A 27,197-nucleotide genomic window follows, 5' to 3' on the forward strand; every position below is an offset into this window, starting at 1 on the left:
GCGATTCCGTGAGGTTTTTTACGAATCTCTCCCGGCTGAGCACAGGCGGGCCGGTCCCGCTGAGGGAGCGGGGGCGGAGCGGGGCCCGGCCCGGCCCCGGGGCGGTGCCGATGCCCGAGCCCGGCCCCGGGGCGGTGCCGATGCCCGAGCAGCTCCGGGGCGGTGCCGATGCCCGAACAGCCCCGGGGCGGTGCCGATGCCCGAACAGCCCCGGGGCGGTGCCGATGCCCCAGCCCGGCCCCCATGCCCGAGCCCGGCGCCGCTCTGAGCTCATCGCCCGGCGCCGCCGATCGGGAGCTGGGCGCGGTGAGTGCGGGGGGCGGCGGGGCCGGGGCGGCGGAGCGGCCGTGCGGCGGATGTGGGCTGAGCTCTGGGTTGTGCCCCGCAGGGCCGGGCTGCGGCTGCTGCGGCTGCGGCACGGCGGGAGCGGCTCCGGCACCATGAGGCTGCAGGCGCCGCAGTTCCAGGCGCTCTTCACGCCGGGGCTGCGCAGCGTGGCCGGTGAGTGCGGGGGGAACCCCGAAAATATCCCTGAGCGCAGCCCCGGACTGGTTCGGGTTGGGAGGGACCTTAAAGCCCACCCCAGCCATGGCAGGGACGCCTCCAACTGTCCCAGGCTGCTCCCAGTCAGCCCCAGTGTCCAGCCTGGCCTTGGGCACTGCCAGGGATGCAGGGCAGCCCCAGCCGCTCTGGGAATTCCAGCCCAGCCCCTCGCCACTCTCACAGGGAAACCTCACTCCTGAACCCACCCTCCCTCACTTTATTGCCATTTCCCCTTGCCCTGTCACTCCATGCCCTGGTAAAAAGAGCGTTTTTCTGCTCCCAGAGCCTTCTCCAGGCCGAACACGCTCAGCCAGTCTCCCGGGACAGGTCAGAGCTCGTTTTCCCCTTGGTAGGCCGATTCCATGATGCCCTGTTGTTCCTGGAGAAATTTGGGCTCATGGCTCGCTGTTCTCTGCTGTAAATTATCTGAATTCTTTTCCTTTGTCAGCCCCCGACTGTTCAACATGATCCCCAGCCCAGAGTCCCCAGGACCAATTAGAGACCTGCCAATAGTTAAGTTTCCAGAAAAGCTTCAGAAAAATAAATCAGAATGACAGGGAAAATACCAGTGGGTGCTCAGCTGTGCCATGGATTAATGCATTTTGCATGAAGCTGTGAGTTATTTGCTGCTTCCTGCACATTTGAGTGTTTATTCCTACATCTATGATCTTAATTTTGTGAGAGGGCAGGTTATGGCTGATTGTGCCTTGGGTTTATTGCTGTTTGGTTTTCCTTCCCTTCCCAGAACTGTTTGAGAAGAAGAACTATGAGCTGAGAATAGCAGGAGGGGCCGTGAGGGATTTACTGAGTGGAGTGACACCACAGGACATTGATTTTGCCACCACAGCCACACCAGCAGAGATGAAGGAAATGTTCACAGCAGCTGGGGTTCGTCTGATCAATAACAAAGGAGAAAAACACGGAACCATCACTGCCAGGGTTGGTTTAGATCTTTTCTACCTGTCTGTGGATGTCCAGTAGAAAATTTGCTCCTTAATTGTTTAAGTATCACAGCAAGAATTTAAATGAGACCCTCCTTTAAAGCCTGGTGTGATTTTTTTTTTGATTATTCATTGTAGAATTCAAGTAATTTTCATATTTTAATGCATGTAACCCATTCATGATGCTGTGTCATCACAGAAAAAATAATCTTGGCTGCCCACACATGATCCAAGTATTTCCTGCTCCTGATTTCCTCCACCTTGCTCTTAGCCCATCTCCTGCAGGAAACTTTCTGCATGCTCTGTAGAAAATAAATAATGTCAGGATTATTTTCAGAAGTCTCTATTCCTCAACTCTGTATGAAAACCCTGCACACGTTGCTGTGCACGTGTCCACCCACTGTGCACAAACACAGGGCTGAAAAAACGAGCAGCTTTTTCATCTTAATTAATTTCCTGTCCTTTGATGTCGTGGTTGTGTTGAAGTAACAATGTCTGTGGGATTTGCAGCTCCATGAACAGAATTTTGAAATTACCACTCTCCGCATAGATGTCGTCACCGACGGGCGGCACGCCGAGGTGGAGTTCACCACGGACTGGCACAAGGATGCTGAGAGGAGAGACCTCACTGTCAACTCCATGTTCTTAGGTACATTTCAAAAACACTTACGTAGCTGAAGCAGTGGATTTGAGTTTTACCAGTGAGTTCTGTCTGTGTCAAGGGTCTTTAAATACACGAGATGATCTGACAGACCAGCTCGAATCACACAAGTTCTCATTTCCAAATGAGAGTGGTTCACTGTGTCAGCCACATTTGTAAATTGATATTCTGGTTTTTCTTTTTTTTCTAGGTTTGGATGGGACACTCTATGATTTCTTTAATGGCTATGAAGACTTGAAAAACAAGAAAATCAGATTTGTGGGCAAGGCAGCTGAGAGAATACAAGAAGATTATTTAAGAATCCTGAGATACTTCAGGTAAGAGGTTTTGCCTTTCCTTGATAAATAAACTGTATAAAATTTCAAAAACATGCAAAAAGATATCAGTGATGTAAAAAGAGTTGTAGTTTTTGCATTTCCTTTCCAACCAAAATGATTTTATGATTGTAAGTGGAATAAGTTGTATAATTGTAAGAATTATTTTTAATTGTTTTTTATTTGTTTTTAATTATTGTTACAATTGTAAGAATAATTGTAAGTTTTCTAATCTAACATCCAGGGGTTTTATTTGGCAGATTTTATGGAAGAATTGCAGAGAAACCTGGAGATCATGAACCAATTACACTGCAAGCGATTAAAGAAAATGCCAAAGGCTTGGCTGGAATATCAGGAGAAAGGATTTGGGTGGAACTGAAAAAAATTCTTCTTGGAAACCATGTCAATCATTTGGTCCAACTTATGTATGAGCTGGATATTGCCCAGTACATAGGTAAAGTGAAATGAAGTTTGATTTCCTACTCCTGTATCTCATACAGACAGAATTTTGTAGCAAATTGAGATCAAACCTGGGTTTACACAGAAATCAGATTTTATTTTTATGCTGTGCTAACACCCACTTTTCTTACTAACACTTCTTTGCACTTTTTGTGTGTTTTTAGGGCTACCACTTGCTGGGAGTTTAGAGGAATTTGCCAGAGTCAGTAAAAACATCCAAAATCTGTCTCCAAAACCCATGACTGTCCTGACATCCTTGTTCAAGGGGAAGGATGATGTCACAAACCTGGACCTGAGGCTGAAAATCTCCAAGGAAGAAAAAAACCTTGGCCTTTTCTTGGTGAAGCACAGGCAGGAATTAACCAAAGGCTCAGGGCCAGAACCACTCAGACCATACCAGGACTTCCTGATGGATGTAAGTGCAGTTCAGATTGCTCCATTGGGGCTTCACAGGGAGCTGAATTCATTGTAAAACATTCCTAAAAAACAAACCTGCTGTGTTTTAGCAGCTCTGAGCACCCTGTGAGCACCTCAGGTTTTGGGCTGATTTAAAAGTCAGTCAGGCTGGAAAATGTCACATTCAGTTTCTTGTGACCTTACCTGGGGCTGGCAGTTTGCTGTGCTGTCCTGCTGAAGTATGAAACAGGAGCTGCACCTCAAGGGGAATTTGGCTTTTTTCTGTGAATTTCAGCTCTGAATGGTGAATGGAAAATCAATTACTGGAGTTCTTCCCGAGGCAATTTTTAGGTGATATCTGAGGCAAATTTTTAGGTGATTTTTGGGCAATTTTTTTGCATGATTTTTGGGGTGATTTTTATGTTGATTTTTGGGAGTAATTTTGGGGATTTTTGGGAGCGATTTTGAGGCCATTTTAAGGTGATTTTCAGGCAAATTTTTATGTGATTTGGGGGATTTTTTGGCATGATTTTTGAGGTGATTTTGGGTATTTTTGGGGCAATTTTTGGGTGATTTTTGGGATTTTTATGGTGATTTTTTTGGAGTTATTTTGGGTGAAGTTCCTTAGGCAACTTGGCACGTTCTTCCACAGCACTCTGAGGTCACTTCCACCTGAATTCTGCTGATCCTGAGGGCAAGAACCAGTCCCCAGGGCCAGGCCTGTCTCCCTCAGGAAAGGTGATGGAGAGGGATCACAACTATTACCTGGCACTCAGGGAGTCTCCAAGGATCTCCCAGAGCCTGCAGGACTCAGTTTAACACCTGTGAGGCAGGAGAGAGCCTTGATTCCGCAGTCCCAGCTTGCCAAGGTCTTGCCTAGCAAGGATAATGGGAATAGCACAATGCTGAGCACACCTGGAGCTGCTTCTGCTGTTTCATGCTGAAGCCTCTCTTTTTTCCTTTTTCCTCCCAGTCTAGGGAAGCCAACACCAACTCCAAGATCTTTGAGCTGCTGAAGTACCAAGGAGAGGAGCAGCTTTTGAAGGAAATGCAGGAATGGACTGTGCCCTCCTTCCCTGTCAGTGGCCACGATCTCAGGAAGATGGGGGTGTCCTCTGGGAAGGAGATTGGGACAGCACTGCAGCAGCTGAGGGATGAGTGGAAAAAGAGTGGGTACCACATGGATAAAGAGGAACTGCTGAGCTGCCTGAAGAAGCTGTGAAGTGAATGATGACAGAACTGTTTGTGCCCTGAGCTGAATGGAACTGAGCTCCCAGGAAACAGAGCCTCTCCCAGCATTGGTCACATTTAACAATTTCATTACTGATTCCGAACTTCTGCGAGGAGAGGTTCCATTTACAATAATGTAAAACATCGTTTGCCAAATCCCACCTTCTCAACCTCTCTTTGCTGTTCTTAGTGATAAATATTTACTGTTTTATCATGACTTAAGGCATGAGAGATGATGGCAAGATTTTTCTCTTTCTGACTTTCTATATAAAAAAAAAACCATCCCAAAATGCCCCCAAAAAGGTGGTTTGCATCCTCTAGATAAAATCATGGAGGGGTTTTTATGTGCCTAGGAAAATGTGTGGAAATAATGGGCTCTATCTTAACTGTTTTTTGTACTTAAAGCTGGATAACAGATGGAAATAGTCACTCCAGCAGTTCCCAACAGCCTTGCCATGGACAACCAGGCTGCTTTCTAGGGCTTTTTTTATTTTCCAGAATTCCAGAATTAGTTTTAGGTTAACAGGATGACTTGGCTGAGTGAGTATCATGAATTTTCAGTAGTTTTTCAGTAACTTATCACTGAGTAAACTAAATCCACAGCAAGCTGGTGATGGTTCTACACTGTATCTTCAACTTCAGGTGTGAGACAAACTATTAATGTTAATTAATATGAATAAGGGGAGATCCAGCTCCTCATCTTGGGAATTTGGGGATTTGGAGCAGAGCTCTTCCTGGGCTTTATGAATGTCTTCCTGGCCCTGGGGTTTTGGGTGTGCTGTTAAAAAGTCTCTGGGAGCAGCTCTTGTGTGTTTAAATCTTGTTGTAGGTTGAAGTTTTCCTACAGAACCATGGTAATGAATAAAATCCTTTGGATTTCATTTTCCTTGGATATTATTTTGCAACACTAGATGGCAACAATGGAGCAGTGCTGGAAAAAAATCAGCATTTTGGGCTTTCACACAGCTGATTTGCCTGGGATGTCTGGTCCTTTTTTGCAGCCAAAAACTCTCATCATAAACTCAAATGTTTCCTTTTCCCACCCTGACAATCAGCAAAACCAGGTGAGTTTTGAAACAAATTGATTTTTATTCTTTGCAAATATTTGCAAGCCACAAGATTTTTCAGAAAAGTTGTCCCAAAAGGCAGAGAGAAGGAAGAGTTAAAGCAGAGACTGGGCTACCCCTGGAGCAGTTCACAGAGCAATTAAAGGTGACAAAGAGAGGAACAAATGAACTGCAGCACATCCAAAAAGAGCATTAATAAAAAACAAATGAGTATTTGAAATATTTCAGACCCAGTGTACAAGTGGTTCTAACTCTTTGTCAAAATGAACCTAAAATAAATGAAAAGTTGCAAAGTTACAGGCTCTGATTGGGGGTGTTGGTGATGCTGCAGTGATGGCTTGAAAATGAGTCTGTGCTGTAAATCCTGTCATCCCTCAGTCGTGCCCATTAGATTAATTAATTCCTGCAGGAAGTTACTCAGCCAATCAATGGGGTAAATGTAGTAAATATCACCAAATCTGGTTGCCTTTGATTAGCTCTTTGAGCAGTTGCTGTCTGTATTTTTACATAATGATGCTGCAAATTTCCCCCTAATTTCCACCAACAGTTTTCTCTTCAAAACAGAGAAAAGGATGGAAAATATGAGCCAGTGTAAGGAACCATCCCCAGCTCACACCCTGGAGTGCTGGATGCTCTGACAGCTCCCAGTAAGGACTGGATTCACCACCACAGGACTCAACCTGGAAAGTGTCATGGACTCAATACAGCAAGCACTGCACAGGTTTAGCACATGGAACAGCATCATCAACAATGATATTTAATTAGCATTGATTTACTCCTGACTTACCTTGATTATGTTAGTTTACATTTGACTATATGCACAAAACACCAAAAAAAAATGCTTATTGTGAATTCAAACATTGCCATTTTTAATTGAGAATCCAAAAGACTTGGCCAAAACCTCAAAGAACTGAACCTTTAGAAGTTCGGTGACAGCTGAGAAAATCCTTTTGAAATTCCCCTTCCCAGCCCTCAGTGAGGGCTCACACCAAGGCAGCTGAAGGTGCTGGGAGCACCCTCCAACTTCTCATCACCACCAAGGCCCACTGAAGGCCACAGGAACAGACAGGAGGGACTCTGACAGGAAAAAAATTATTCCAAATAGACAGCCCAGATGTGTTGTGCTGGGTGAGGGAAAGGCAGGCCTGGTTCCAGTGGATTCACAAACCAGAGCATCCTGTCTCCCTCTCACACCAGTGCTTGGCATTCCAAGCTTATCACGAAGTCATTATCAACATCCAGAATGTTTCCTGGATGAAGATGAGCCATCATCACCCTCTGTTTGCTCAGAGCCACATCCCAAATTCTGCTTTCCACAGTTCACTGCCAAGTCAGGGCAGGGCACACGGAACTGAGCACGGAATTAAAGGTGTCTAAGAAGAACAGAAGCAGCACAGAGGTAGAAAGTTTCAAAGAACTAAACCTGAGTTACACAATTAATCTCTACATACCTGGCATGACAAATACCCAGCAGCAAGTCCATGGTTTGGGGTGTTTTTCCAGCTGGAGGTACTGCCAGGGGAATCAGCTCCAGGTGTGCCAGGCTTGGCCTTGGCCCTCAGCTGAAGTGATCTGGCCTTGCTACACCTGCCTGGAGCCTGACAGAGAACAAGCAACCAGTGGCTCATGTCTTATACTTGACTAGCTTAACATCACTGTGAAGAAATAAAGAGTGAATGATAAAAGCTTCACAAGAAAAACAAGTGTTTATGTGCACTACAAAAATCTCCACTGCCATCACCAAAGTGCATTCTGAGAGGAAAAAAAAAAATTTAATCAGTGGCAAAAGCTGCCCCAGATTGGCACCCAATTTGTGGAGCACGGACAAAACAAAAACCAAACCAAAAACCAAGAAATCTCCCCACAAAAAAGCACTGCCTGTATTCCTATTTTATTTGGAAACTTTTGCTCTTTATAAGGTGATAACGTGAAATTTTACTTTATGATCTTAAAGCTACAATGAAATAATTAAAAGAGATTTTTCCTTCCCTTTGTCACGACAAGTACTACTTTAAAATCACCTCAGTGGGGTGTTTGAGAGTCTTTCCCAATCCCCTCCACTGATAAATTGACCAGGAATAATTTGGGGAAGTGATTGAAGCACACTAAACAGAACATGACAATGCTGTTTACCCTCTGGGACTGACCTGTGCACTTCTTATCAACAGTTTAAAATTTAAGACTTCTAAAGTCAAATGGACTAAACAGATGAGACAACTTGTAAGGAACAGACACTTCCCCATGGGGTCCATCCTGGGAGGCAGCTGCAATTCCAGCTTCTGCACATTCCAGCACTCAGAAACGCTCAGGCTGCTTCTCTCTTCCACGGTTATTCAGCAAAAAGCTGAGAAACAGCACAAGCAGCAAACTTGAAGGACTTCAAAAAGTTAGAAACAGGGATTCTCAGCAAACCACATGTAAGTGTGTTATGGCCAACACTCCACAGCAGGTAACTGCTATCTACCATCCCGGGAATATTGCAGCAATCAGACTCTGCTTATTGGGATTTTAGTTTGGTTTTAGTTGCCATCCCCCTTCCTTCACTGCAGGTGGGAATTCCACAAGTCCAGTCTCAAGGTGCGTCCACGCGGCTCAGAGATTTCCCGGTGTCCCACGTGGACCTTCACTCCTGGTGTCTCCTGCCCCCCTGTGCAGGAGCAGCACGGGGAGCTGCCTGCGCCTGGTTCCTGGGGAAGGGAGTGTGGCTCCGGGGTTCCTGGGCTGAGGAGGCAGGAGCAGCCCTGAGCAGGGCCCGGGGCTGTCACAGGCACAGCAGCGGCGAGCGGCCGCGCTCCGACTCCTCGGCGTCCTCGGGCATGCGGGGCAGCAGCGCCGAGCGCGTCAGCCCCCAGAACCTGGGCGGACACAGCTCCTTCCTGGTGGCCGTGAACTTCCAGCCCATGTGGCTCCCGCAGACCCGGCACTGCGCGATGGTCCAGGCGTACCTGGCAGGGCACAGAGAGCCAGCGTGAGCGAAAGGGCCCTGGAGAACCACTGAGCAGGCAACAACCCCCAGCTGGGCTTGGGCACCGATCCCAAACAGAGTTTGGGTGACAATCTCAAAGTGGGTTTGGGTACCGATCCCAAACAGAGTTTGGGTGACAATCCCAAAGTGGGTTTGGGTACCAATCCCCAACTGGATTTGGGTAACAACTCCAAACTGCATCTGGGTACCAATTCCCAGCTGCATTTGGGTAACAACCCCAAACTGCATTTGGGTAACAACCCCAAACTGCATTTGGATACCAATCCCCAGATGCATTTGCAAAGAATCCTCAAGAATCCACTGCCCAGTTCCCATAAGAAAAAAATCCAACAAGCATTGCACCCCCAAAGCCCTCTCTTGCCTCTTCAAAGAGAAGAAGCAACCAAAGCTTTTTATTGTCCCAGAAATGCTGAGAGCCCCAAAGAGGGGTCACAAAACTTCTCAGAGTAAATTATTTAATGGCAATGAAAGTGATTTTTGCCCTGCTTTTCAAATAACAGGGACTGCTACACCTCCCACAGCAGCAGAGATTTTTTCTAACAGTTTTATGAGGTAGAACATGAATATTTCAAAGCCATCATAGAAGAGCTGGGAAAACACAAAAGGATGAACAATATTAACTCCAGATATTAAAAGTCTCAAATTTTCTTTAGGGAATGTTAAAACATGTGACAGAAATGCCAGACATCCTCCAAGTCATTGCTCAGTTCTCTGTTATATTCCAGGAAAAAAATCCTGGATGCAAAGTCTGCTATTTATTAGGCAAACTTTTACATCTTAACACTTAATCCTGTTACTGCCTCAGAGAGGCAGACTCATTATTAATTATTTATTATTAAAATAAAATCAAATATAATCAGATCCATAAAAATGTTATTAGTTTTTAATTTAATGTAACATTTATTCAAGTTTTAGATCTAAAAATGTATTTCAGTAGACTAAATACGTTTATATATTCTAGTTTTCATTTGCACTAAAGCTGTGTGAAAACAATGCTGAAACAGCTGTACTTTAAACAAAACTACACACAAAGAAACTTCCAGACATCTTGGTTTAAACAGTTTCAATTCTAGACTATGTTTTAATACTTAGTATTTCCCCATTTAAAAAAAATTAAATTCTGCAATATTTAATGTGATTTTTCAATTTTATTCTGTATTTTGAAAAAGTCTAAATTTACTTCTTTATTTTTTACATGAGCAAGATGATGACATGTGTCCAATAAACTCAGTATTTACTATCCCACCCTCCCAGAAATAGGCAATTTGGGTAATTTTCTATTAAAATGTTGCTGCTCTTACCCAGGGAACCAGCTGTGCTCTGTGGAGGGGCGTCCACTGAGGCTCAGGTTGGAGGCTTTATAAACAGTGAGGGTTTCATGGATGTATCCATGGGGATTCACATAGGCTGCCATGGGCCCACACAGGGATAAGCTACAACACACAAGGAATATTGTCAGAATGCAAGGATAAATTAAAAAAAATTTAAAAAATAAAAACAACAAACCAAAAAAAAAAAAAAAATCCTCAAAGGGTGGCAAATGTAAACAGAGGAAAAACTGCCAGCTAAACTTAATATATTTCAACAGAGGAAAAAATCCCCAATTTTTGTAGGGGAAAAATTGCTGTGAATTATAGCATTAAAAACTAAAAGAAAATAGATGCTGATTTAAAATATCATTGCTCAGATCTGCTTAGAATTGCAGAAAAGCACAAGATAGACTCATCCTGTGTGTTACTGTAAACAGCAAGTTCCAAGAAAAGCAAGGAAAATGTAACTTTAAAAGTAAGCACAAATGTTCATTTATTGCAGCAACTTCTCAGCACCTTCTGGTAAAAGTTCATCATATTGACACAGCAGGAATTGTGGTGTCTGCAATCCATTATTTGATTAGAAGATAAGAAATGGCTTTTAATTACCCCATCAGCTCCTTATCACACTGATAAAGAAAAACTGTGGGGAGTCTTCGTTAACCCAAAGCATCTTTTAACCTTCCCATTATCAGAGGGGATGGGCTGCTGGGAGTTCATCAAGATTAAAAAGCAGTGACAAGGCTGACAGAAATTATTTGGGAAATGTAATCGTTGTTAAACATGGGAGATATTGTATAGGGCAAATAAAGAATGGGGCCAGTTATCAGGAATAACCTTCAATTCTTCAAAGAAAAAAGGGATCACAACATTTACTGGCTTGAATAGGAACCTTCCCTGCAAGCCAACATCCTGGGAGCCTGTTTATATCCCCTAATTAGTGCATTTTAATTGGCTCTTGTGGCCTGTTGACACATAAATGAAGTGCTGTAAAACAAAATCTGGGGTATCAAAATCTTTATTCAGAAATACCAGGATGAAAAAGTCTTTATGTGACACATTTATATTTCACATTGTTCAGAGCTGGGGGTGTGGCACAACACCAATTTCTCTTCCAATATACTTGGAAATGCTGAGATTCCCAAACTTCTTATTAAAAAAGCTCAAATATAAACTCTCTATAAATATTTACTCAAATTTTATTGGAGCTGTGGCAAACCCTGCAGTTTTAAGACTTTACCCAGCTTAATCTGCTTTGCTGGGCTCGTGTTTCTGACCTAGGAGCTGCCCAAGATGAAGAGTAATAAACTCACCTGAATATTTCATTCTTGGTAGTTATTTCTGTGTCTTGGCATTGCTTACAACACAGAGATGTGCACTGGGAAAGAGAAACAAAGAGGGGAATTTCATTAATTTCCAGATGCTTGTCAGCAGTGGGAAATAATAAAAAATGTCTCTCCCTTTCCATCAGAACAGACTTTGGAGCACTTGTTTCGTTCAGTAGTCACTGATGTGGGATATTTTTTCTATGCATTTCACTTATTTAAACATTAATTACTGCCTAAAAGACATAATAATTTTCATATCATCCCCTCACAGAAAGATTCACACACAGAGAATTGGATCTGACTCCACAAATATAATAAATGAGCCAACCTTTTAAGGTCTCTAAAGGCTAATTTAGAAAAAACAACCTTTGCTCTTCTGCAATACAGCACAGAACAGGCAGATGAGACAAATGCAATCATTAAGTCTTTCTTAAATTTGAGGGTACTGTAGATCAATGGGTTTAATTTCCTCACAAAAATAGGTAAAACATATTGATCTCTCTCCTGGAGATTATAACAGATTAATCCATCTTCTACATTTTCTACAAAGCAGAACTACACAATTCATCACTGACAGTGCCCAGAAAAGCAGCATTTAAATCAGCTCAGCAGAACACTCCCATTCATTTTCAGGACATGCATTACTTGTACTTCCTTTTAAGGGTAAAATTCCCCCAAAATGAGCCACGGGATTTTGGAATAAAACACTGCACTCAGGGACAGGGACAGTGCTCTTAAAACCTGGAGTTTGTGCTTCTGAGCCCCCTGAGCTGTGACACCACACACTCAAACCACTCTCTCCTCTCCCCTCTGCTCCTTTCAGAGGTTTTTGTTGGATTTCAGCTGCTCCAGCTCGTCTCCTGGAGGTGCCCCTGCTCACTGGAGATGAGGCAGGACAAGAGCTCTACTGCTCAGGTCCTCTTCAGCCCCCTTGAAGCTGGCCCAGCCTCTCTCTCCTGCCAGGGACTCCCAGATTGCACTCCAGTGCTCACACAGCAAGAGTCCAATTCAGCCCCTCCTTCATTCCATGGCTCCACTTCCAAACCTCTCTAATGACTGCAATTAGCACTCCCAAGTGGAACTCACAGCGCTACACCTGGGAGTCAGGCACACTCCTTAAAATGAGCTTTGGTAACTGGGTTAACAACAGGGCAAGGGATAGAAGTACAATACATTCACTGGTATCAAAGGAAAATGGATCAGGTCTCAGGATCAGTTTTATAATTGGAAATTACATTCTGAACAAGCCAGGGTATCCTAAAGAACTCTGGATAAAAAGGGACTGGACTGGACAAAAATGCTGCTAAATAAACTGTAAAGAGCCATAATGCACTCCCCATTCTGACACTAACACAGAACAGCTAAACACATTTACAAACCAAAATGCCACAGAGTGATGAGGAAAACACCTTCTGGGTATAGGCTAAAAAGCAACTTTAACTTGAATTTATGAGGTTAATTTAAGTTGTCCTGCCTCTTTGGAATTTATGGAAAACACACAATTACTGAACATGAACAGTTCTCAGCAGCACTTGAGTATCAGGGTGTTTTCAGAGTTTCAACTCAGAAAAGACAAGTGAAATTTAGTCTGACTAAACTTCACTCAGGCAAAGTCCTGCCTCAGGCAAACACCTGCCCATTTTGTCTCAGAATCTGGAAGAGATGTTTTCTGTCTCCTTTTTTTAAATTTCTGGTGCATAAATTTGGAAAGAGGATCACTATTAAAATGATCCTCAGGTTCATTTTTCCCCAGAAACAGGCAAGAATTTAATGACACTACTTTTTAGGCAAACAGGCAAAACTCCCACTGCTATGTATTCATTGGAAAAACACAGTACTGTCATTTTAAAAATATAAATTATTACAAAGAACTGTACTACACAAAACCAGAAAATTTAGAACACTACAAGGCCATGGCAATGGAAAGAATGGAAGGGAAACAAGTTTTTGAACATTTTAACAAGGAGTTGCCTAAGAAATAAATATATTTTGTAAAAAAAAAATCTGTTTAGTCCAATCTTTAGATTTATGCTCAATACTACAAAGATTTTGCTACAAAATCCACAAGTTCCCATGGCAAAATGATGCCTGATCATGGTGTCAGTGTGGGGCTGTGATGGTTGTTAACAACACTGGACTTCTAGCACCATCTCTTGGCTAAAAATGTGCTGTGCCACACTGAAATACTTCTAACAAAAGCAAATATAATTATATATTAATAATATTATATATTAATAATATAATATATTAACGATATTATATGATCGTCATGAATAATATAATATAATATAGTATAATATAATATAATATAATATAATATAATATAATATAATATAATATAATATAATATAATAGTTACATTATATCATATATCATATATTATATATCATATATTTTTTCTTGCTGCCATATATAACCCATCACTGAGAAATCATTTTCCTTTCGAGCAAACTTTTGAAGAAATAACAGAACACCCAAACTCATTCTCTGGTAGGATTAGCTGGAAATTTCCTAATTTCTGGAAGAGACAGTAACAGTCACTCCTGTTTTTTTGGCAATTTGATGGCAAATCAAGAAGAATGACTCACTTTGTTCATGATATCCAGCTCACAGCGCAGCCTCTGCACAGCACTGCCTATTTTGAGCAACTGGATACGTAAAGCATCATCAATGGGCAGGCAGGCAGCAACTCTGTAAGAAAAATCTAGAAATGAGAAAGCAGCAGGTCTGTTAGAATTAACAGAGAAATAAATCCAACTGTTTCTATTTACTCTACGACAGGTAATTATCTAAGCTGTGGTGTCTTAAGAAATTTAAAAAATTCAAACTGGGGGTTCATAAAAGCTCATACCTATTGGGTTTGATGGAAGAGATTCATCTTTGAGGTTTTCATCCCACTCGTGGAGCTGCCTCTTGACCCTCTCCATCAAGGTTTCCTTTTGTTAGAAGAAAAGCCTAATTTAAATACACAGGTATTGCTGTTTTCTTCTTAGGAAAAAAACGAAAGGGAAGCAAAATGTAGAGTAAGCTCTTTTCCCTAAGTGGAGAGTAGCTTTTAATTAAAGAATAATTAAAGAAGCACTTTGTACCTGCATGTTTTAACTCTTTTTGCTCTGAGACAACACAGAAGGAAGCAGAATCTCTGTATCCCTCCCAGACATTTGCTCTAGGAAGGAGGGAGCAACCGCAGTGGGGGAAGCCCTTCCTGATCTTTTCACACTACACTGAATATAAAAGGCTTTAAAATGGAAATTATGAGCCAATAAAATTAAAGCTTTTCTATTATCCCATACTCAGATATTACAACTATAAAGCTCTCTGCAGGTTATTTGATTTAAGGGTGAACTTACAGCATCATAGAGAGAGTAGAGCCAGGGGGGCCAAGATGTCAAACTTGCACAGTGGAACTTCCTCTGAAACCAAACCCACAAATATTTATTCTTTAACAAAAACAGATTTTAGGGAGAGCTTTTTTTGAAACAAATAAAACAGGGAGGACAGACCTAATTATTTAAAGATATAAGAAATTATCTCCATCAGGACCAGCACTTCAAGCACTGAAGCTTCCAAACCCATTTTCAGATGCACTGAGGGCTAAGCCTTCTGAGCAGGGCAATACATGGATTTTATCACAAAACCTGTCTCTGCACTAGAGGTATTTCTGATGTTTAGTAATAAGAAATTATGTCTTTCAAAAGTGTGTCTGTCTGAAATGGAGACAGTAGAAAATTTAAGTGCTATTAACAGTGCATCTGTTCCTAAGTCTCCACCAGCTGTCCCTGGAACCACCAAAGTTCCACCAGTGTAATGTCATTTGTTTAATTAACCAATTTTCTCCAGTGATTTCTGAACACAGAAATTGAGAGCTTTAGTTAATAAAAGTCTAAAAAGCAGCACACAACTATGCTGCTTTTCAAAAGAGGAGCTCATATTGTACTGCAAATATGTACAAATTCAATTTTCATCTCCGCCTTGAGATGAAAATCCTCTTCAGCCTCATTTACAAATGACACCAGTAGAGAGATGGAGTCAACAGGACAATTACCCTGCTCTGCACCTGCATCCCAGGTTTTTCCTACAGTGGGTTCATTTCATTTCAGCTCCACCTGACAGAATCAGCCTTGGGAAGGGATTTCCACCCCACAGCCCAGAGTTTCTGGGCACATTCACTCACATGACCTTGTTCAGGAACTGTGAGAATCAAGAGCTCTTTGTGGGATTCCATGAAAAGCAGGAGATTGGAATCTGCCTTCCCTTTTGTGCCTCCTCTACAGATGGAACTGGATACTGATTCCCAAGATGCCATCAGAAATTCAGACAAAAAATACAAAACCAGAATAATCAAAGCTGTAAAATAACTTCTCACCTTCTGGTACTTCTGCCACCACTGCCTGATGGCTCTGTCCTGCCAGGAAGTGGGTTTGGAAGAGGGGAGCACGTGGCACCTGCTGAGAGACTGCAGCTGCACTGCTGACATGGTGGGAGGCAGCACTCGCTCAGGCAGGATTTGTACTTTAGCCTGCTGGATTCTGAGGAAGGAATCAAAAAGATGAGGTGTACACATATTTTTAAAATGCTTTTTCTAATACATGCATTTCAAAAAATGGATTTTACTGCTTATGGGTGCAGTGGATTAATCACTCCACAGTACTAGAGAATTTAAACGACCCATTCCACCAGAACTTCTTTTATTTTAGAGCACTACAGATCTCTTGGGATTGTGGTGGACAGAAATACAGACAGATTGGCTCTGGCAACACAGCTGAATGTTCCACAATCTCAGCACTATAGATTTAGATGTCTGTCTCCTCAAGTTACTTTTGATATAAATAATCAGCTCTTCCATCTCAATACCTCAGTTTAGCTGAAATGCACTTTGCTATCTTCAAACCACAAAAGCTTCTGTGCTCAGCTCGAGGTCAGAATCAGCAGAAATAGGATACAGACTCTGATCAGATTTTAATATCCCAGCATCAAAGGTCACCTCCTCCACAAAGACCTCAGCATATGGCTGAGGCTACTAAGAATGCTGTCCAGCAGGAAAGCCTTCATGTCTTATCATGATTATGCAGCAGAAATCCTGAAATACTGAGCAGTGTGTAAAAATTTCTAATTTTCTCACAGGGACAGCACTGAACTGGTAACTTACAATAAATTATAAGATTATGTTGTGCCAAAAAGCACTCAGGAATCAGAAACACCAAGAATTATGGAAATGTTCTTCTTGCTAAGGAGCTCTGGACAATGAATTCCCAGTAACAAAGTTGCTACTGTTGCTGCAGTTGTCCAAGCACTGCCACCATGTGTCCAAGCAGGGCTTCTCCTAAACTCTAACATTCAGTCTGTTATTTGGAACCAAATATTAGAGAGCAAACAGCACAAGTATTCTTCATTTCTTCAGCTGCAGGTCACAAAACCACAGAAATGCTGCTCCCAGACCTCCTTCTAAAGCAATGCCTCTATGCTGAATTGCAGGATACAGGTGAGGAGCTCTAGAGTTACAGATTTGAAGTAATACTTCACAAGCCTTGCAGAAAATATGACAGAAGCTCTAGCAATTGTGCTAAGAATTGTCACATGCTCCCAGATCAATGGTCTGGTCAGTGACACTGCCATGGTACAGGGCATGATGTCAAGGAGCTGAAAATGAGGGAAGACTCAGCATATTCTCACTGCATGCTCAGGATCTTGATCACTTTTAGAAATGGAAAAAGGCATTAATTACATAATATGTTAAAACTAGTCAGAAGAGCCTCTAAATATCACAGCTATCAAATGGGAATATAGAAAACAAGAGAATACTCCTATGAAAGCTGACTTGAGTAAAGAATTAACTGCATCATTTTCTTACCCATCTGACTGTGTCCGTATTTCAAGCACCTTGAACCTCTGTCTTCCTATTGCTTTCACCTTGACTGTTTCAACTCCATATTCTTGCTCTTCTCTGTAGGCATAGATTTCTGCTGTCGTTCCAAAATGTGCTTCTCTCTCATGTGCATTACTAAGAGTAAAAGAATTAAAGATGAATTAAATTAATTAACCCCCTCCAAACAGCACTGCTCATTCAGACTCCAGTCCGTCTGCACTGACTGTACATGAATGGTCTGATCAAAAAAGCAATTTTTGGTGAAATACCTTTAATTAATCACAATAATAATTTTTCCATTATAAAGCAATTTCTACTGCTTTGGTTGGTTGGGTTTTTTTGCCAGGTAACTTGATTTCATTTTAGGGTCTAGATGTGACACTCTGGGAGCACAGAGATGACCAGTGTGTCAGCATTTCAAATGCAGACACTGAAAGCACTGAAAGCAAACATTCTTTGGACTGACTTTATAACAGGAACTGTTCCCACCTCCCACACAATTAATCCATAGTAAATTGCAGGGGGAAGAGGGAGGAACATTCCCAACTTCTTCTGGCATTAATCAGCTCTTCTCTTCTCCACTTTTCTATCACCTCCTGTCTCTCAATTCCACTGTGAAGCATTTGCCAGCGCTTGTTAGTTCACACACAGAACAAGCAACAATACAGCTCTCAAAACAAGAATGTGACTTTCACATTGCAGGTCAAGGCTTATTCTTTAACAAGATGGAACAAACAGTTACTGAAAAGAGGAGGATGCTGAAACAAGGACGCAGATCAGCACTTGCTGTTTCTCCACACAAACATGAGATGCTGTCAAGCACCTACACTGCCATTATGCATTGGAAGACAATTTCTGTTAACAATTTCAGCTTGTTATCGAGCACAGAACTGATGCAACCATCTGCTTTTGCTTTTAGTATCCACAGAAACTGTGCTAAAAACATGCTGCACACACCAGCAACCCGCCCATGGCTTTTACCTGTATGCAAGGACAGCAAAGGTTCTGTCTTTCTGAATTAAATTCCGCACCATGCTAACCTCTTGGGGGCGGAAGAGCTGCAGCGGCAGCGTCTGGCCGGGGATCAGCATCACCATCACCCGGGGCAGCACGGGGATCACCTGGCAGCTGTCGTCATCGTGCACCGTCCTGCCGTGGAACTCCTCCATGTCCGAGCCCAGGTACTGCCAGGAGGGAAGGGGGCGGTCAGGGAGGGCCTGGGCACAACGGGGAGCACGGGCATGGAGCTGCTCTGGGGTCACTCAGCCTGCAGAAGGCTCCAGGGGATCTAATGTGGCCTTCCAGTACCTGAAGGAGCTACAGGGAAGATGGACAGAGATTCTTTCCAATGCATGGGGTGCCAGGACACAGGGAATGGCTTCCCACTGCCACAGGGCAGGGCTAGATGGGATATTGGGAAAGAACTGCTCCCTGTCAGGGTGGGCAGGCTCTGGCACAAGGTGCCCCAGGATCCCTGAAGTGCCCAAGGCCAGGTTGGACTGGGCTTGGAACAACCTGGGATAGCAAAAGCTGTCCCTGCTCAGGGGGTGCAACTGTGTGCCCTCTAAGGTTTTTCCAACCCAAACCATCTTACGATGATTCTGTGAAAATAAAATTAAATTTGTGGCTTAAGCACATTACAATAAAACTATACAAGCCCCATCTAAATTCCTTCAGGATATACTTAATGGACATCATATAAAAACATACCATATGTGATGTGGGCAAACTGGTATCAAAATTAATGATATTTGGCTTCTCAGCTTCTTTACTATCTTGGTCTTCCACTTCCATTTCATTGTCATCCTCTTCCTCGCTCTCTACTAAGAAGCACATACAGAATATTGTATAAGAATCAATCAGCAAAGACTGAGATACTGAGAAAAAGCTGAGAATCAGGAAAATGCATTCAATATTTCCAGGCTACAGCTTTGCACAGGGAAATAACCAGAAGGAAATAATTTTTCTTGTTGTTACAGCAATATCATCATTCTGCAGAAAGGGTCAAAAGCTGTTAATTTATTTCTGAAGGCCTAAAGAACAATTTCCTTGGAAGAAAACAACAAACAAAGGCTGTCAGTTCAGGTTTTCACTACCGTGGTGCTTCCTTATCTCAGCTCTAAAGGTTTTCTGTCTGCACGCCAGGATGCCAGATCACTTCACTCCTTGTAGGATGCTGAGCAGAGTGTCTGAGGCTGCACAAACCTCAACAATCAAGCTGCAAGTGAGTAAGAAGCAATAGGAAGCTCTGTGTTCATGCAGAGACTCTTGCTGGTATTTCAGACAATTTAATTGCTGTCAGCCTCTGCTGTGTGTACACCAAACACCAACCCAGCAAAGGCAACTCCCCAGGAAGCCAAACACAAGACTCCAAGGATTTCAGATACTAAACAGCATTTAAAAACTACTGCTTCCTTCCCATTCTTCAGTCAAGCCTAAAGTAATTTTTAGGCAAGAGGACAATTAAATTATCACTCACTGCATTAATTGACCCTATTTCTTTGAACACAAACATTATTTATACAGCATGTTGTGCCTAAACCTCAAGTTAGCATAAACCAGTCTCCAGGATTCTTACACCAAGAGCTGCTGGGTAATGGATAATCCCAGTGGTGCTGAAAAACATCATTTAGACCTTGAAAGCTATTACAAGATGGAAAAAAAAAATTACAAGTCATTCTAGTTGCCTGCCTTTGCAATTAATATCTTCTTAAAAAACAGTCCAGAGTTGAAAATATAAAAGGTGGAGGGGTTCTCTCATCCTGAGGGATTCTGCAGGGAAATCTCAAAAAAAACAGATGCTGCAGAAGCAAAGAATTTTCCTTTAGAAATGGGAGCACCACCAATTTCACTATTTCTGAGAGTGGGAGTACAAGAGAACAGAGAAGGAGACATTAAAAGCTGATTTTAGAGAACCTTTTTTCCCCTCTTTGCCCTCCAGACACATTTGTTAAATGCTCCCACAAAATGTTTAGTCACTGGTCTTATTTCTGCTTCACCTCACTTATGTTTTTTTAAATAGTTCACAGTTTACAGAACCTGCTCTTACAGATCCATCCTATATTGAATTTATCTCAGCAAGAAATGATCCAGCACGACAGGAAAGGAGGTTACAGACTCTCTTTGGTATTGTACCTAATTACAGTCCTTTCAGCAATGACACACCATCTGCCTAATGACTGTTAAAAATACTCCACATCTATATGAAATTTCTTATATTCAATTAGCAACCCTAACCATGAACAATTACAAAATGTTTAAGATGCACAAAACAGCCATTATTTTGCTTAGTGTGATGAAATGGAAGAGCAGGAAGGTTTTTTTTTGGTTCTGGGGCATCACTGCACGATGGAGGAGGGGAAAAAAATAAAATATTCTGATTTTTCCATGCGCTCCCATCCTGCTGCATCCATCATTAGCAGTTTGAACAGGCAGAGGCTGTCCCACTTGTTTTTCTGAACGCAGAAGGAATTAGCAGCAGTTGATTGGAAAGAATTGTGCCCTGCAAACTTTTGCTGGCTGCTGCCAAAAGCGCACAGTGGCTGCTGTGTGGTGCTGGCTGAGGGACGATGATGACTCATTTCACTGCAGCAGCACCAGGCAGCCCAAAACACAGAAAACCCCGGCGCCTTCCCTCTCCTCCTCCCTCTCAGCTGGCAAAACAAGTTGAAGCATTTACACCCCCAAATACTGGGTTTTATTTATCCTTAAATTCCAGGATTAGCAGCACCTCCAGCACACAGGAAGGAGGGGAAAGCGAGCACTGAAGGCTGCCCTGCATAATAAAAATCACATTTTCCTCACGTTGGTTCACTAGCACAACCCAATCCACTCTCAATGCCTTTGGGTAGAAATGAGGAAATATGAACCTCATTTAAGGAAAAGGGGCAAGGTCATATATAGGTCGTATTAGATTATATTAAAGCTGTATTTCCTAAAATATTCAGGAAATACCTTAAATTAAGGCTGTATTTCCTAAAATATTCAGGAAATAACTTATGAAGGTGATACTAAAGCTGTATTTCCTCAAATAATCAGGAAATATTTTTTTGAGACATACGGAGCTAAAGAGCTCACAGAATTTCCCGCCATGGGAAATGCCACTGGCTCCTGGCAGGAATTCCTGCTCCCTTCTCCCCTGCATGCTTACTCTGAAATAACGCTTCTCTCCAGTTAAGCACAAAGTGCTTCCCAACCCATTCAATCTCCTGTCAGTGTGGAGGCACCATAGGCAGAAAAACACATTATTATGCAATAATTATGCAATAATTCCCTGGGTGAGGAATTGATCTGCTGTGTGTGACAGATAAGCCGGGCAGCACACGGGATCCAGCACACTGCTCTCCATCCAGCACCTCTGCTTCTCTGCTTATTTTCACTGGAAAACAGAGCAGAGACTTCCTAAGGGAACTCAGATTCTGCTCGGGCTCGGGGTTTCACAGAGCTCTCGATGCACAGAGCAGCGCCTGCTTTGCCGGGAGCCCCACGGGCCTTCCACCCCATCGGCTGCCCCGAGCACCCGTGTCCCTTCCTGCACCGCACATCCACGGCCTCCAAGGAACATTTACGGCCTCGATGGAACATCTGCGGCCTCGAGGGAGCAGTCACAGCATCGAAGGATTTGTAGGAGCCCAGCAGCAGAGGCCGCAGGAGCCCGCGGCCGCCGGGCCAAGGCTCGCCCTCCGCCGCCTCGCAGCGCCCACAGCCCCGCCGGCCCTCAGCGCTCCGCACACCGCCCGGGGCTCCCCCCCTTCCCCTCGCTTTGCTTCGCTTCCTTTCGCTTTCCTTTCCCTTTCCTCTTCTCTCCGCCTCCGCTTCCTTCCTTTCCTTCTCATCTCCTTTTCCTTTTCCTTTTCCTTTTCCTTTTCCTCTTCCCTTTCCCTTTCCCCTCCCCGCCCGCCGAGCCCCGTCCCGGTGTCTCCCCCGCGGGTGCCCCCGGCCCGGCCCTGCCCTGCCCTGCCCTGCCCGGCCCTCACCGGGCACCAGCTGGAGGTGGTTCCCCATGTTATCTCGGGGCTCTCCGCCTCGGTCCTCGGCAGCCATCGCTGTTTACCCGGAGAGCAGGCTGGGAAGGCGCCGGGGCGGGGGCAGGAGGCGGGCGGAGGAGGAGCCCGAGGCCGTCGGAGCCTGGCCAGGAGCCGCGGCCTCTGCGGCACCCGGGGCTCGGTGCTCGCTCCGACCGTGTGCCCGGGAGGGACTGCCCTTCCCGCCTGGAGGGCTCGGGGGTGCCGGGGGACAGCGGTTCTCCTCTGCTCACGGGCCACGGCCGGGGGTGACCAGGGCAGAGCCGCCCCGGGTGGCACCTGCGGCCAGTCCCCAAAGCGCTTCATGGCCGGGCTGTGGGCGTGGGAATGAAACCCGCGGTGGGTTAAACCTCATGGCTTGACAAGAAACTAAACACAATATAAGATAAAAATTGATCCGCGCAAGGCTTGGATAGTGTGTAGCAAAAGGCTAGGGTGGTGCCAAGGGCACTGGAACATCTGTGCTGGGAGGGAAGGCTGAGCTGGGGCTCTTCGACCCCGAGGAGAGGTGGCTGGAATGGGATTTTATCCGTGCACACACATTTTAGTAGTTTAGTTATTAAATTTATTAGTTACCGTGCCAAGAGGATGGAGTTAGGCTCCTCTTGATGGTGCCCAGCAATGGCACAAGAGGAGAGAGCAGAAACTGATGCCCAAGAGTTCCACCTGGACAGGAGGAAAAGCTTCCTCCCTGTGCAGTGGAACAGATGCTCAGAGATGGTGAGAAATCTCCCCCGGGGATATTCAGACCTGTCTGAACACAATCCTGTGCCCTGCGCTCTTGAAACTTGCCAGCAGAGTCCTGTCCTGGTGTGAGGTTGGTGGCATCACCAGAAGTGGTTCACGGGATGCAAACCTGGCTGATACACCCCGAAAAGTTCACTGCAGCTGCCTCTGCACTGCCCAACTCTCACACTAACCCTCTGTCTCATCATTCATTATCATTTCCTTCCCCTTAAAAAACCCTGAAAAAAGCCATATCATGGCCCTGGGATTTCTCTCTAATAAAATGTTGTATTTTTATTGCTGAAATTTTTATTGCATTCTTTGTTACAAATCACTAAACCCATACAGTGCTCTTGAGCACTTCACAATTCCTCTATCTCATCTCAGCCCTGTTTGATGCTGTTTTCTTCCTAAAAAGGCTTTTTTTGTTGTTATTCAGGGAAAAATTCTACACTTTCTGCTTTTCTCTTCAGTATCTCCCATTTCACTTCAGCAATAATATTCTCCCTGCATCAGTGACAGAGCAAACCAATGATTAGCCAGCAAGCAAAACACAAATTTTTATATTTTTTAAAAATCGGAATTAAAGTGGTTTCGAGAACTACATTTAAAAGACAAATAAGCACTGTAATTTCCTTACCATTGTGAGTGGAAAATTCCCAAACAATCATTATCTGTACTGACCTGAATGGGCCTTTAGAGCAACAATCGATACCACATTTGCCAAATGAGCATGAACATGCCCGTGATGATACATTAAACATTTATAAAATACAATAATCACTTAAATGATTAAGTTATGATTCCATAACTTTTTCTGCATTGTCTCAGTGTAATACACATAATTGCAGGGTATTGTATCTGATAATTTACCATAATTAAAAAAAAAAAAAAATCTTGTCAGGCTGGTCAACTGAAGAATTAAAAAATTATGAGCCCCTTCTCCAAACCCTGGGATTTTATTAAGAAATATTATGCTAAATATTTTGTAATTCTTTGGATATGCTAAAATATTTTTATTTCTCTTGGTTTTTTACTAAGTTGCTGGGGGTATATTTGAGTCACAATTTTAAGCTTGTTTCTTCCCTCTTGAGGGATAGATCTTATTTTTTAATGGCTCCTGGGATTCTCCAAAAATTCACATGATGCAAGGAGCTGGGGTTTCTTTTAGGAAACCCTAAATTCAATAATAATCATAATGAAATGATAAGTACTGAGGACTCTGGGAGTATTTTTGATGCTGCTGCAGCTTTTTGTCACCCTCACCCTGCTAACAGCTCTGTCTACGAGCACTGTAACTCCAGCAAGTGCTTTAAATCTAAATTTAACCCCCTGATTGGGCATTAACTCTAATTTCAACTCTATAGTTTACAGACATCACTATTTACCAGCTTTTTCTGCAGGGCTGTAGTGAAGGCACTGAGGATTTTGGGTGAAGATTTTTTTGAGGTATGTAACTTTTGTTAAGTTCCACATCACCATCAGGACATTTACTAAATGCTGTAAGGTATAATTAATTTTGAGGGTTTTAAATTCAACCTAGAAAACACATTTAACATATAAATATTGATATTTATTATCACAAAAAGCTTAGCTTGAAGAGTCATTAATCTCACTCCCGGCACAAGGTGTGTTCCCAAACTCAGACTGGGAGCACTGGGAGTTGTTTCCTAGAGGGGCTTCAGCCCCAAATTCATCTCCAGTGGCTGGTTGGGAATAATTTCGAAGTTGTTCTTGGTTAACCAGTGAGTAGTTTGGAGTCAGAGGATGTTAAACCACCTTTCCAGAAGAAAAAGAAACAAAGGGACAGGACTGTAAAGCATATGAAAATGTAGCTCTATTTAAAATTTAATTTAATGGTAATTTAGTGGTAATTTATTCTTCATCCTGGGTCACACTCAGATGAGGAAAGCAGAGGATGCAGAGCTTGTTGCCTCATTACAGGTGCAGTTCTCAACTGGAAAGTCAAAGAAGTTTACAAACCATTCCCAGCCTCCTCCTGGTCAGTCATTCACTGAACAGATCATTGCTCTAGCAAAAATACAACTCTACCTCACCAAAATATGCCATTTGTCCAGTTTCTTACTTAACTTTTCACCCCATTTTCCTGCTCCTGCCTCCACTTCCTGACTAGCTCCAGGAGGAAAGCTCTGTGGCTGGTGAGAAGATGAAATAAGAGGAACTCAGAGCAGCTCTGCTGACAAAATCTTCCCGTGTGAAATTCGAAAGCTCCTTTCCATCCCTCAGCTCCCTTCTCTCTCCACAATGGTTGAGAAAAGAAGTTGTCAAAGCAGCCAGTGCACTCCCTTGTCCCCACCCACACCCTTGAACGAAGTGGAAAATTCAAAAATTCCCGATATTGCGGGAGCAGAGGCACTAGATGGTGCTGTAGCATCCCCTTTTGCAGCTCGGCTCTGGCAGAATTATTCAGCCGGGCAGCTCTGCGAGCTTTGGGGCTTCCGATTTTAGGGGATTCACTGCGAACAATGGAAGAGTTCGATCTACAACATTATCTATTGATCTACAGCATAACTATTTTAAAATAGGAGGGTTGTGTTTCTGACGCCTGCTGGTCTGACCGGGCTGTTCAAAAAGGAGTCTGGATGGTCTAATCAAACTGGTAAAAGTTCTGTGCACTTGTGCCATTGATTTCTGCCCTGCCAATAAATTGGCTCATTATCCACCCAAACCTGCTATTCCAGGCAGAACCAATCTCTCCAAGTATTCCAAAAGAAAAAGTGACTCCCTCACCTTTAGACAATTTATTAAACACTGCCAGTAGAAAGCAGCTATAGGACAAAAAGAAAATCTGTACTTCAGACATGAAAAAAAAAAAAAATCAGTTACAAAAAATACATGAAACCACTTTCAGGCAGCCCCAGCACCCAAGACACTTCTCATGTTCACATAGCCTTGGAAATTCCTGCCTTTTCAAGTGACCAGCTGGACTTGCTACTCCCTTTGTCACCACTTTGTTGCACAAATTAGGGAGAGGTGTTACCTACCAGTCCCCAGCAAACAGGGAATAATTCCTTCTTTACAAGAAAAAATTCCTTCTTTACCTGAGCTGCCAGCTCTGCACACGTCAGTTATCAGCTGTGCCATCCCAAACCCACCAGAGCTGCCCGTGTCGATATCAAATGTACTCTAAGAGGACACAAACCACAGAGAAAGGTGACTCCAAAAACACCAAAATCAGGGATGGGCAGAACTGTTCTAGAATAAGAGAGCATGGGCAAGTGCAGGGCAGTTACAGAGCAGCAGAGGACCAGTTTATCCCAGGAAGCTGATTGGCATCCCAGTGAGAACAGGGCATATTTACAATTCCTGTTCATATTTGCTGCCTGGGTCAGGCTGGTGACAAAAGAGCAGCTCTGAATATGCAGGAGGCCCCAGACAAAGGGCCCATTAGCCAGACATGGCCATTACTATGCAGAGAGGCAAATTCTCCTGCCAGAGAACCCTCACCAAGCAAGGAAACTATTTGGCAAGTGTGCAAAACCCATATTCCACACAAGTGACAGACAGCATGGCAGGGAAAGCAAATGGGGCTAGAAACACAAATTTGGTTCAATAAAGGGAATGAAGAGTGAGGGAAAAACTCTGTAACACTTTCTGGAAGGGGACACCAAGGCAAAAGGACCCTTGAGGAATATTTCTGTAAATCCAGGGCTGCCAGACCCTGCTCCCAGATCACCTGAAATGTGTCTGTGGCTTTGAGGTGCAGGTTAGCACAGACCTCCTGTAACCATTTCAAAGAAGATTTGCCAGAGATAAGGGTTTGGTATTTCCTTTAATTTTTCTATCACAAAATTTTTGGTCCTTTTTGTGTTAATGGGGTCCCAAAATTTTAACCAGCATAAACAAGAGTGATTCCAGTGTGTCTTACAAGCTGTAACACTGCTTTTCCTTCTCCTTTGTTCCCACTGGCTCTGTCAGCAAGTCCCCTGTATTTATAGCTCAATGTGTATATAATTCTGGACATTATTTCCCAGGAAGATCCAAGGAGCCCTATCTGAACAGGAGTTTATGCAGAGCTCACTGCAGTGATCCCTACTCAGTGCAAACAGTGTTGGTTTTATCCCTGTGTACATTACCCAACAAACTGTTCCCATATATTATGTAAAATCATGTAAATGGGTATATATACATTTAGGTAGAGGGAGCTTGCTCATAAATCTCACTTCAGTTTAAAATACAGAGCACTAAGTATGAGTTAGAAATACTATTTTTCTTTCACTGGGGATTCAGAGCAGGCTCCTTCCATTATCCATGTAGGAAAACCACTGGGAACTCAGGGAGCTTGAGAAAAGTTAATACAGCCACATTTACAACAATATTTGCCT

The 27,197-nt window shown here is 43.4% G+C and overlaps 2 protein-coding genes across 4 annotated transcripts; one reads left to right on the forward strand and one right to left on the reverse strand.

Moving 5' to 3' along the window:
• Positions 1-265: 265 nt before the first annotated feature.
• TRNT1 (tRNA nucleotidyl transferase 1) lies at positions 266-5,524 on the forward strand. Of its 2 annotated transcripts, XM_084214479.1 has the most exons (8): positions 266-306; positions 389-501; positions 1,289-1,482; positions 1,995-2,133; positions 2,336-2,462; positions 2,720-2,913; positions 3,083-3,333; positions 4,288-5,524. In XM_084214479.1, the coding sequence occupies exons 2-8, from the start codon at positions 441-443 to the stop codon at positions 4,534-4,536; spliced, it is 1,215 nt and encodes a 404-aa protein (XP_084070605.1). In that variant the 5' UTR covers positions 266-306; positions 389-440; the 3' UTR covers positions 4,537-5,524. The 2 variants fall into 2 exon arrangements, with proteins under 2 accessions (XP_084070605.1, XP_084070604.1); XM_084214478.1 differs by lacking the exon at positions 266-306 and having other exon boundaries at positions 317-501.
• A 124-nt stretch (positions 5,525-5,648) lies between these two features.
• Positions 5,649-22,176, reverse strand: CRBN (cereblon). 2 transcript variants are annotated; one of them, XM_084214477.1, is made up of 11 exons: positions 22,078-22,169; positions 18,812-18,921; positions 18,083-18,285; positions 17,087-17,236; positions 15,602-15,764; positions 14,586-14,648; positions 14,087-14,171; positions 13,824-13,939; positions 11,221-11,285; positions 9,899-10,030; positions 5,649-8,556 (listed from the first exon to the last, which is right to left on the reverse strand). In XM_084214477.1, the coding sequence occupies exons 1-11, from the start codon at positions 22,142-22,144 to the stop codon at positions 8,373-8,375; spliced, it is 1,338 nt and encodes a 445-aa protein (XP_084070603.1). In that variant the 5' UTR covers positions 22,145-22,169; the 3' UTR covers positions 5,649-8,372. The 2 variants fall into 2 exon arrangements, with proteins under 2 accessions (XP_084070603.1, XP_084070602.1); XM_084214476.1 differs by having other exon boundaries at positions 5,651-8,556; positions 18,812-18,924; positions 22,078-22,176.
• Between the last annotated feature and the right edge of the window lie 5,021 nt (positions 22,177-27,197).

This window comes from Fringilla coelebs, assembly GCF_963513975.1.
Source record: "Fringilla coelebs genome assembly, chromosome: 13".
NCBI lineage: Eukaryota > Metazoa > Chordata > Aves > Passeriformes > Fringillidae > Fringilla > Fringilla coelebs.

Bases quoted from the DNA above. Each gene is read 5' to 3' on its own strand.
- TRNT1 (XM_084214478.1), top strand. From the start codon at position 357: ATGTGGGCTGAGCTCTGGGTTGTGCCCCGCAGGGCCGGGCTGCGGCTG. The intron at 1,483-1,994 runs GTTGGTTTAGAT...TGGGATTTGCAG, and splicing joins ACGGAACCATCACTGCCAGG to CTCCATGAACAGAATTTTGA. The intron at 3,334-4,287 runs GTAAGTGCAGTT...TTTTCCTCCCAG, and splicing joins ACCAGGACTTCCTGATGGAT to TCTAGGGAAGCCAACACCAA.
- CRBN (XM_084214476.1), bottom strand. From the start codon at position 22,144: ATGGCTGCCGAGGACCGAGGCGGAGAGCCCCGAGATAACATGGGGAAC. The intron at 17,237-18,082 runs GTAAAAGCCATG...TTTTACTCTTAG, and splicing joins TTTGCTGTCCTTGCATACAG to TAATGCACATGAGAGAGAAG. The intron at 8,557-9,898 runs GTAAGAGCAGCA...GTGCCCTGCCAG, and splicing joins GAGCACAGCTGGTTCCCTGG to GTACGCCTGGACCATCGCGC.